We start from the raw sequence: 11,806 nt of genomic DNA on the forward strand, positions 1-11,806 counted from the left end.
TCCCGCCCGGGCCCGTGAAACGCGACGCTGCGCGCCGAAAGGCCCGGGGCCGCGAGGGGCACGGGGCAGAGGAGCCGCGGGAAGAGGCTGGCCCCTGACACCGGCCGGGTGTCCAGGTTGTAGCCGCCTTGGGCTAGAGGACAAGGCAACCAGGAGGCGTAGGCGAGATGATGGCCCCACAGGATTTTCTGCAACAGCAGCAACAAAAACTCTTTCGTTTGAGCACAAACACCCCTCGTCAGGCACTGGAGAAAAGATGGTAAAAGCTCTCCTGGGTAGACTTGAAAGTTCGTATTTCATAGGAGCTCACAGGGGAGTCGGTAGATGGGGAACTCCTCTGGGCAGGCAGCAACACTGTCCACGTGTCCATCCTCTTTGGCCCCCTCCTTACACGAAAGCCTGTCCTACCACCGCTGACCCAGCATCGCGTGGTCGAGAGGAAAGCAGCAGGAGCTGAATGCCACTTAAAAGCTGGCCCCATTAGAAGAGCAAGGGGACATACAAAAAACAGATCCAAAGATCTCCTGAGGCCTGAGCCCGCACATCTTCCACTTTCAGCTTCTGCAGCGAGGGCAGGCAGACTGTCTTTCAAGCCATTTGGCATGACCTTTCAGTTCCTCTTTTAAAAACGAAATATTTGCATCGAGCAAAATAGATCGGGCTTCTGGACATAGCAAGAATAAAGACTAGTGCTGACCAGGATTCTTGCCAGCCCTTGCTTGCATAAATCATTTATCCTCAAATGGAGGTAATGCAATTCTTATGCCATCCAAGGTCTTTAACATGCACTGCTCCAAAGGCTTAACATTAGTCTCAAGCAAAAATGGAAATATGAACTCAGTGAATAAAGTGTAAGAATACATTAATGCATTACCTAAATATTAGCAAAAAATATTCCATACTGCTCTTGTAACACTTTTCCAGTACAAAGTTTGTGGCTTTCCTCTCACAAATAAAATCACATCGACTTCCATGGTTTGCTTTCCATTTTGTATAATCCAGTATAATGGATCCCATTCCTGAGTGCAAAAGGGTAGGGTTTCCATGCAGCCGCTCTGCACACTATCAGGACCCAGCTGCAGGGTTATGACTAGAGACAGCATTACACCAGTTACACTCAAGAAACCACCTTGCTGAGAAGAGAGAAAACAGGGTGTCCGGAAAATGACAGCAGTCCCAGGCAGGAGCACAAGAGGAAGTGGATGACTGAGAGGCAGTGCCATGGCAAACGATCTCAACACTGCTGACCTTAAACTCTAGTCTAGGAGACGCAAATGTAGGTGCCGAGTCCTCTGTCAGTTCCTTGCCACAAACACTGGCAGTGTAAAAGTCTACTGAGACCTAACACGGGGGTGCCATAATTGTCCAGCCATAGTAAGACCCAATCCAAGACAAGACGGCACAAACTCTGTCATGGATCCACAGGCAGGAGCACTCTGCAAACTCTCTCTGGCTCCCTTGAAGGTAGCTGGAGGGGGACTGTCCATAACACTCCCGAGGCAAGGACCATTAAGGGGTGGCTAGATTAAGGAGGCTCCCTGTGAGGTGGGGAATGGAGGTCCCCAGCTGGGAGGAGGTAGCTGTGACTGAGGGGAGGGGAGGCTGATCCCTAGGGGGTTTTCACAGGAATTTTTGGGGCTAGGTGGTATCATAACTAAGGGGAAGGATTTTGTCAATTTTTGTTTTACCGTACTCTGTTGTCAAAGCATTTGATCACTTCTTTTTATCCCATGCGTTCTTCCTTGTAAATAAACTCTTTTGTTTTTCTGTTACTTTACAGCACGGTAAGCCATTATTTCCGGGCAAAATGAATAACTTGGGGGTATCCATTCAACAGAATAGGGAGTGATAAGCTGACACAAATCCAAGGTCTATCTCTGGGAGCACTCTAGCGTTTTTTCCACAGACTCCATGCCACACAAACCCTTATCCTAAGTCCAGGTTTCTTCCAATCCACTGCCACCCTAACCAGTCCACCTCTCAGGCTGTCTTCACAGGTAACAAAAGGGATCCCGGGGACTGGATCTTACCACTTTATCCCCAACCTAGCATGCAAGGTATCAACGTTGACGTCTCTTCGCTATGAATCAGAGAAATGGAACAACTGTATGATTTATTCTGCCTCAGCAGACATATTTAGAACAAATAAAACAATCATTAACATACAGTTGGGATGATTATCTTGCTGGGATCATTTGACCCCAGCAGACTTTCTACCTATGGCAGGGGGGCTGGACTCAATTCTGTGAGGTCCCTTCCAGTCCCTAATGTCTATGAAATCTATGAAACTAAATGCTTCATCTAGAGAAAGGAAAAGTATTGCAGCAAAGATCCAGTGAGTTGTATCTAGCACTGTCTTAAGCCTGCAAATAATGTGGAGCCCTATAATTTTAGTTTGCCTTTATCTTTCCTATTTAAGACAGAGAAGACTTGTTACACCTTAGCTATAAATCAAGAAACCTGCAAATCACCATTCCCTTTTAAGTACAAAATGACATCAGAAAGCCTGACAAATCTCTTCTCTTGTAGGATTGTTCCAAGAGCTACATACTGGTTTGAAAAACTGAAAATTTTCTGCTTAGCATACCTGTTGCTTTGATAATGTCAATACTTTATCTGAGATTCTAATTCCTTAAAAGACATAACTAGATTTATGGACCTCACAAGAGCATGTAATGCTAAAATAGTAGTAACACCAGGGAATGTACAGATCATGGATTCTATTCAATCCACAAAAAAGGGTGACAGCTTGTCAAAATGTTGCTGTTGATAGAATTAAAACAGTGAGACAAAGTATTCCCTGCATCAGTTACAGCAAATCCAGATAAATAAAATACAGTACATATATATACGTCAGAATCAAAAGAATAAAAACCAGTCTGTTAAAGACTAAGAACTGGAAGGAGTCTCCTGGTCCATCAAGTCCAGTCCCCAGAACTGACAGACAATCCTTTGTACAAGAGTGCATGAGATGGTCTGGCCCAGCACATGAGAGGTGTCCAAGTTCCAGGACCAACACATTTCAGTCAAATCCCAACCTCTAGTTGTTGTTAATGTCCAATATTTCAGAGGAAGGTGAGGAAGAACGCAGAAGCAAAATAATGCATTATTGGGGGTGGGATGGATTTCCTGCTCCCTGCAGTTGACCCGCAGAAGACTTCAAACATGGATTACCAGACACCTCCTGCACAGAGATCAAGTTTCTTTGGTATCCCCATAATGGGGATACTACACACCTGAAACCATATATCACATGCTCTGATTATTGCTCAAGAACTCCTCTCTCCTATCATGCTGTATATTCCATAAACGCATTAGTTTCTACATTGATAAAGTTCATTGACAGAGGAAAACAATCTGGATTTAGTCATTTCTAATATGAGGGCAATTGGAGTCCAAATAAGTAATTACATTAGTGGATCAAAATTGAAAATGATTATAACAATGCATTCTTAGATTTATTTAGATATGTAGTTAATAGGGAAACAGCAGTAATATAATGTTGGCATAAATACTTTTTAGCTGGATCAGAAACCTGAATTTGGAACTTCAGGAAAGTTGGGGTCCAAAAAACAAAACAAACAAAAAAAATATCACAGTTTGACAAGTATTTATCATTAGTTTAGAATATGTATTTCTCTATTTAAATAAATCCTAATTTCTCTTCTTTAATATTTGCTCTGTCTTAGAGGAGGCAAGAGAACAGAAGTTGCCAATTAATAGTGTTTCAGCTTAACATCATGTGGTACATCCCACCGGGCAGCCAACAACCTGTTGCTTGGCTTTGCAGCTGCAGTCTTTTAGACAGGCCAATATCGTGGCATGAAAGTGAAGGCTAGAGGCAACTTGGATTTCTTCTGATAAGAAAATGGGGGGGTGGGTAGGGGGGTGCTAAACACAATGGAGAGCTAAGAGCTATTTAAGCAAAAGGACAGTGCAGGCACAAAAATAAGTAAATATAAACAAACCATGAATTTTAGGCTGAAATTAAGGTTTGTAACCCTTTAAGGAATACATTTTGAAAGACAGCCTTCCAGTAGACTTTATATTCATACTGATCTAACTTATTTTAAAATAGTCTAATAAATAGGACTGTATGGAATAGCTGTCCACAGTAGAAGACTGACCTCAGTAACTCAAGATGTTTTTTCTGGTCCCATGTTCCTTCTAACATTTTGGAAGGTTATTTATATCCATCCTAGCTCGTGTACATGCAGGCATAAGTTAACTGAACCTTCTTCTAAAAGTTCACATTACAGGCCTGAACACATCCTATACACTCATATCCTACCTGCCAAGGGGGCAGCTACCCTTTCGGTAGCAGGATTAGTACCAGGCAGATGTCAGTATTAGTTTCTTACTCTCAGCTACTCTAGGAAGTGCTTTGTGGCAGACTATGGAAGTATTTGTCTATCTTTCCTAGACCGCTATGCAGAAGAGATTTTAACTTACCCTTACATCTAGCTTTTTTGACTCTCTATGCTCCAAACTTCTGTGGACAGGCTACAGATACGTTGGATAAGCTGTTCCTGTCTGCAGCTAAATTGTTTATGTAGTGGATGAACATTCATCAAGAGGTTGGATGGCATTCTGGAAAGTTTTTTTTTCTTTTTGAAATGCAGGACTGAAAAAGTAGAAGACTGGACACATACTGAATGTAGCCACTGTTGCAGATTCACTGTTGCAAAACCAGTGCCTTTGGCATTATAGGAGAAATGGCAAGGTTTGCTGGGTTCACAGCCATCCAGATGTGGGAGATTCTGCAGTGGTTCAAAAATGCATGCGTGAGGGAAGAATTTCTTAGAGCTGCATCAAGAAGCTTGTCCCACCCATCACCTGTTATAACACTCAATCGACAGAATCAAAACCAGTTTCTGGAAGCTGGCTACTCCAGACTGCCACCAGTTCATTGTAAACCAGTTTGGAAATGGCAAGTAAATAGTTGGGCTGTTGAGGCTTGTTAAGAGATTCATTCTCTGGCAAAAAAATGCCCCAGCTTTTGGGGAATAGGGTTCCTAAATTGTGCTTGCTCCAGCCGATTCTGAAAGCTTTTACTATAAAGGGTGCTGCTTCTCCAATCAGCTGCACAAGACAGTGATGTGCTCCAGCTGAGTGGAGAAACAGCACTCTTTGAAGTAAAAGCCACAGCAAACAGAGGAGCCTTCACTCTGCAATCCATTGTGAATGAAGTGGGTTACAAGTCACTTAAACAGGAATGATCCAGGTTCTACTGCACCAGCATGGTAAATGTTTTCCATGCCAGTGGTGGGATTCAATCTAAACTAAGGAGATTTTTCATTGTCTGGAGACTGACCTGAGGGTAGCTATTCTCAAGCAGCAAACCTTTAAAAGCCGATTTGAATGGGCAATTGCGAAACAAATCATCCACAGACTGGATTGTGGCAAATATGGTTTAATTTTAGTTTTTGTAACTCCTTTGTTCCTATGGGCTTCAGCCCACAAAAGCTTATGCTATATATGGAACAAGGCACGCACATACACCCCCCAGTTTGGTTAATCCAGTGCCGTAGCAACAAAGTTTTCTGCCCAGGGCAAAGCCCACAGTGGCAGCCCGCCCCTGTCCCACACACAAATTTGGGAGGTACACGACCCCCCCCATGCTTGCCCAAGAGTGCATGCAGTGGTGGGCAATGCCCTTCCCCCATTCCCCGTGCATGCAACACCCCCCCGCCCCGCCCCAGCAAGCCAATTTCAGCTCTGTCCTGTGCCGCACCCCGGCTGGGCAGTGCCTGTTGGCACCCCTTTGCTTTGGCATCTGGGGTAGTCACCCTGCTCACCCCCCAACCCTTGCTATGCCACTGGGTTACTCTATAAGGTACAAATCTACCCTGCCTTCTACTTGACTTCAGACTAACATGGCTAACTATGTCTTTATTTGCCAGTGAACAAAGAAGTTAATAAGTTCCCAAAAAGCAGTTCCAGAAAGTCCAAGTACATTCCTGGGGAAGGCAACCTACTACAGAACCTGTTGAATTAAAAGCTTGGAAGCGTAACCAATACATGAAGAAAAATTAACTGACTACTGAACTAGGATGCAGAGGCTTGCTAGTAGTAGCATGCATCCTCCTCTTTCTATGCCACTCTAGCCAATTTCCCAAGTACAAACAAAACAAGGACAAGGAGTTCTCTAGCAACCGTATCATTACATTAGTATGGCAGTCACAAAACAGTACTGCAAAGACAAAGTCCTGCTTTCTAGGCTCCCAAGTCTTATGTGATTTAACTTTTTTTAACATGTAATGGGCGATAGATTGAAAGATAGTTTGAAAGATTAACAATTTTGTGCTCAAGTTGCTTTTTTCCTCCTATCTGGCATTCATCTTGGATGACACATAGTCATGGGAGGGCTCTATCTAAGAGGAACAGGAGGGCTATTCTGTAAGCGGGCTGTAGCTTAGCCTTCATTCTCACCTGAAGCTAAAACCCCTTGCTAACACAGTTGCATAATTAAGGGGGGGGGGGAAACTGTCCCAGGTGCCAACTTGGGGGTGGGGGATAGGAGCAGGGGCAAAAGTGTGGTGGCTGATGCCAGCTGTTATGTTCACATTCATGATTGCAGCAGAAACCAGAAGTCAGAGTTTCCACTTCGCCCAGACCACAGTTGCTTCCTAATCCAATAACCGGTATTAATCAACCCAGAAACCTCTTCGTATTAAAACAATGAAAACAAGAGAAAAATGAGCACAAAAGACAGCACTTACCATGCTACAGAACCAGTTCCTAATCCAGAGCTGTTCTCTCTCCCAAGCAATTCTTCAGGTTTATCCCCAACCTTCTTTTCACAGATTTTACCTGACTCCTATCAGGCTGTACCAGGTAAGCAGGATAAGATGGGCTTTTAGATTTGTAGATCTCTCCAGAGGTATTGTCTGCTGCTACCTCAGCTCCTTTCCTTCAGTGTAAAAATAAGACCATCCAGGAAGGCATCTTCGGATGTGCTCAGGGAAGTGAAGTAGCAAGCACCTGGTAAAGCTCCCCAGAGCAAAGGCAGCAAGGGCACAAGTTTTCAGACCTATAATTCATATCCTTCATCTTGAAGGAAAACTATACCAAGTACCTGAACAGCACACCACTAGTTCTTGCCTTTTCCCTTCCCTAAAACATAACCCTATCAGCCTCTTCAAAACAATTGCCTGGAAATAACTATTAACAGGGCATTTGCTAAAAACCGTGATCTGGGAGTACTCATGCCAGAGATTAACTAGAACTGTGGTATCCTCTTGTGGCCAGCTAGCACCACGTTTTGTGCACATTTTTAGTTTCATTTGGAACAGACCTATTGAGCTGTTTAAGCAGGAGTAGGCCACATCAAAGTGAAGAATTAAATGCCAAAAAAAAAAAAAATCTATGAAGCAAGTCTTTTTTTATATCTTTTATTGGATCAAGACTATAATTGGGGAAAGCTGTTGGACAAGTTTTTGGGTATCATGTGCCCTTTTTCAGTTGCATAAGTTGACTGGAAAAAGTATCTAATACCCAAAAGCCTGTCCAACAGCTCTCCAAACTGAACAGTTAGTTCAATAAAAGAAAACAAAAAGCCTTGCCAGTTGACATCTCCTGGACCACCACAGCTACAACACTCTATCCCTACAAAAATGATCTAGGCACATTAACAGGTAGTTTCTGGTGCACCAATGGTAGATCGAATAAGTAAGCAGAAGGACTAGAGTATGCTAGTACAGGTCACTAAAGGAACACCCACGGGGGACAGTTGGGACTGAAACCAGGAAGACTGTCTGCTTTCACACTGCAAAGTTACCAGGGCACTTGCATTAATCCAATGGATTCAACCCGCCTGTAGGTGAGTGTTTGAGGAGTTTCAGTTTAGTTAATAGTAGAGATTGGACATCAATGTTTGACATGAAATGTAGAGATCTTGCAAGGCAAACACCCTGTGATGGAATAAATAACCAGGAAATAACCATAGAAAGCAGTTATGGTACAACTTTTCCCTTGCCTTCAGTACTTTGAAGTTAGCTTCAGCTTTGATGCATGAGGGTTTGATGCACTTGCCAGAATTCTTTTGGGATTGCTGGGGGAAGTTGCATTTTAGTATCTTCTACTATAACTCTGCACTATGGCACTGAGTGGAGTGTTCAGAAGTATCCCATTTACTTTCAGTGACATAGATCTCTAATCACTGTAGAGGGGATAAAGGCTTAATTATTACCTCCCTGATGAACCCAGAACCACTGCCAAAGTAGTAAGGGTCATCCTCTTGCTCCTACACTGCAGCTGCCCAAGCCCAACAATTTGGTGATGCAGACAGTTAACAGCAGCCCTGAACATGTGCCTCAGCACCACTCTCAGGGTTTCCCAACACAGCAAACCCTAAAATGGCAGAGCACATTCTCTGAACTGTTCCAAGACATAATCACTGTCCAGCTGTGGCTTAGGCATGCAGAGCTCAGGGCAGGCTTCTTTAGTATTAGTACCAGAGAGGCAGCACGTACAGGGCCCAAATCATTCAGGCCCAGCTTTTTAGAGGTTCTTTTGTGCCTGCCAACATGAATACGTTTTCAGTAACATTTTCCAAGATATTCCGGATATTTAGTTGCATAGTTAGACACCTAAGTACGTTCTGAACTGCTGCCTTTATGCATGTTTAAAATTTGCATTAGTAGTGGGAAGGCTTTCTGATTTCTTTTTGATCCTGCTAAACTATTGGATTCATCAAATATTTTGTCCGACTGTATGAGAAAGCATTCCTGCTTCACTTCAAGAAAAGACTGTTAGATTTTCTTACTACTTGAAAGTCTAACTCCATATTCAGAAAAGATAAATAAGATCATTTGGTTTGTGCAAGTAGTAGCCCACACTGTACTATATAATAATCTTAATTTAGCTTTGCTACTCTTAAGTAAATTAATATTAAACATTCCCCGTTGCTCGAAATACTGCAATTACTTTTACAAGTAACCAAAACTTCCAAGTATTCACCCTTATTTTCTCTTCATATTACACACATTATTATAGCAAATAAACAAACAGACAAAAAAGGAAGTTAAAAAGTTTACATTTTTTTAATTAAAAAACATATTAGAAATGCAATACAGAACATACTGAAACAGGGAGTCTTTTAAACCCATAAACACAATATATAACATTAACAATATGCGTAAGCATTAAGCAGCAATTTTTTCCCCTTTGTGGTACCACTCCAGCTACTGTTCTGGTTCTGTGTTCGTTTAGGACTGCACATGAATATGACTTATTCTATTTATGGCGTAAACACTGTTTGAAAGAGAATCTGCATTTGGAGAACTGACTCAAGCACAGGGGATTTCTAGAAGTATGTCACTGGAATTCTTTCTGAACTAGTTCTCATTACAAGGTGTTACAACTAAATTAATCCCAACTCACATATAGTCCACTTTCTGCAGAAAATCTTTCATACGAAGATGTTAAACACCCCTTTATATCTTACAGTTACCCAGAAGAGCAGGCAACTAGTAAATTTCCACAGGTAAAAGAATGATAGAAAATAATATTTTCTTTTTATAAAGAAAAAGAACTCTTCCCTAAAGAATACTGTTAAAGCACTAAAGCATATTTTTAAATTTAAAATAATGAAAACAGGCAATATTATCACTAAATCCATGTTACTACCAAGGGAACCAGCCCTATTGCAATGTTATAAAACTAGACTTAACTGAGGGCTTTCTGCTTCGCTTCCATATTTTTTTAATCCAAGGGGCTAGAAACTTGTATTTCTATGCACAATAGATGATCAAATCTCTCTGAAGTTGTGAAAAGACTTCCATTGGTTTAAATAAGCTTTGGATCAGGCATCAAGTTTCCTCAAAAATGTACAGCTTGGAGTTGAGTCTCTTGTATTGTCTCTTCTCCTATGACTGGTGAAGGGTTCATCCCTTGAAACCTAGATGTCAAGACCTGCATGATCTTGGCATGCTATGTTGGCCAGTTGCCTTTATGTTCTTCAACATCTCTCTATAGTGAGCAGATGGCTTCCTTTATAGCCAAATTATCACGCCATTTCTACTGATTCCTGGTTTTAAATTCATCTTCAGGGAGCCCTAGTGCTGTATAGTAAGAACTCCTGAGTGGACTGAAAAATCTGCCTGGACCCAACAGGAACATGCCAGAAAATGGCTGAACCGCTAGTTCTTTCTCAAGCCATGTGCCCTCCCTTAATCCTGTTGGGCATTCCCAAAAACCTGGCTATGAATGTTTAGGAGCTTCACGCGGATTTTCAAAGTCTCCGTTTTATGTAGTGGAAGGTAGCGTGTGCATATGCGTATCTAATGGCGTCTTATGTTTTACCTTCTTTTTAAACACTGGTGCATATTATGTGCGTTTTTACTGTGAATTCTGATTTCCAGCATTAGTGGGTCAAGTCATGTAGCTATTCTAGAAATACATGAAGTAAAGTACTTGAGCACCCAAGTACTTAATGAGAAATATATGCACTGACTTTGCAAAATGGTTACATTTTACATTAAGCAAAATACTGGAAAAACTTTATGATTAGGAAGATCTAAATAAAATGCAGTGAGTGGTTTTCCCTGGAAGTTTTACTGCAGGAGTCACTTACATGACCTGTATTTCTTTAATCCAGGTCTTCTCATGCAGCATTACAGTGCTCCCTCCCCCCATCCCACAAAAGAAAATGAATATGCCACAAATTATTACAGATTGCACTTTTACAGCATGAACTTGCCAGTCTTCTATATTTTCAGTGTCCTGAATAAACAGTGTTCAGTCCTTTTCTTTACGAAACAGGGAGATTTCTCCTGAGTACTTCTTTTGATGCTGCAGATATGTTATCTGGAAAAAGAACTTCAAATTCTATAATTAAGTCACCACGCTGATCAGGATTTTTGGGAAATGGTAATCCATATCCTATAATTCGCCTTCTCATACCAGGCTTTACAACTTCATTTATTGTCATAGGTATGGTTCTGCCTTCTATTGTTGGAACATTAATTGAACTGCCACATAAAGCCTAAAAAAGAAAAATAGTAGTATTTTGAAAAAAAACTGAATTGTGACATTAAGATGGAGTCAAATTTGATACTGTGAATACATAAAATATTCTGCACTGAGCATCACTGAAAGGACAAGTGACACAAATGAAAAGCAATAGCTATATTTCTCCCTTTAAAAGGCATGGATAATTTCATTTCTGATGTGTCCTTAATATCAAGATAGTTATCAATGTTGTGAAAATATTGTTAGGGTAGCTCCTGCTTCCATGACTTCCATATTGTTTATTCCCAACACCCTAAACAATATTAGATAATACAGGGAGGGGGTACAGGCAGGGTGAACATACTGTATACTCTATTTTGTTCATGAATCTCTACTTGATGACAAGCATCTCAGCTTTTGTTTGAAATTCAGAGTCTTGCTCAAGTTGCATAGAGTACATATTTATTTTAAGACTCCTGCAACTCCCTTGTTTGCTCAACCTTTTTTATTATAGGAACAGTGCTCAACATTAACACTGTGTTTACCACGGCTTATACAACTTGACTGTCTCCTTTTCAATGCAAGGACTAAAATAAAGCCATGGAGTCACGTGCCTGGTAAAAATTAAGACATAATTCTTTGGTAAAAAAATAAAAAAATAAGCCTACTAAAGAAACTCTGCTGTTTTATAGTTCCTAGGGTTGGAAGGGACCTGAGCAGATCATCGAGTCTGACCCCCTGCCATGGCAGGAAAGAGTATTGGGGTCAAACGACCCCAGCAAGGTGTTCATCTAGCCTCCTCTTAAAGACCCCCAGGGTAGGAGCCAGCACCACTTCTCTTGGAAGTTGGTTC

At 41.6% G+C, this 11,806-nt stretch overlaps 2 protein-coding genes across 4 annotated transcripts in view; both read right to left on the reverse strand.

The window, feature by feature from the left end:
* Positions 1-6,809, reverse strand: part of GIPC2 (GIPC PDZ domain containing family member 2) — a 40,845-nt gene extending 34,036 nt beyond the window's left edge. Inside the window, exon 1 of the mRNA XM_019531217.1 lies at positions 6,723-6,809. Within this exon, the coding sequence (XP_019386762.1) occupies positions 6,723-6,725 (3 nt within the window). The 5' untranslated portion in view covers positions 6,726-6,809. The remainder of the gene's footprint in view (positions 1-6,722) is intronic.
* Positions 6,810-9,025: 2,216 nt separating this feature from the next.
* Positions 9,026-11,806, reverse strand: part of DNAJB4 (DnaJ heat shock protein family (Hsp40) member B4) — a 45,522-nt gene continuing 42,741 nt past the window's right edge. For all 3 annotated transcript variants that reach the window (XM_019531220.1, XM_019531218.1, XM_019531221.1), the window contains one exon: positions 9,026-10,987. In XM_019531220.1, the coding sequence (XP_019386765.1) occupies positions 10,754-10,987 (234 nt within the window). In that variant the 3' untranslated portion in view covers positions 9,026-10,753. The remainder of the gene's footprint in view (positions 10,988-11,806) is intronic.

Source organism: Crocodylus porosus, unplaced genomic scaffold (genome assembly GCF_001723895.1).
Source record: "Crocodylus porosus isolate Cpor-Errol unplaced genomic scaffold, CroPor_comp1, whole genome shotgun sequence".
Classification (NCBI taxonomy): Eukaryota; Metazoa; Chordata; order Crocodylia; family Crocodylidae; genus Crocodylus; species Crocodylus porosus.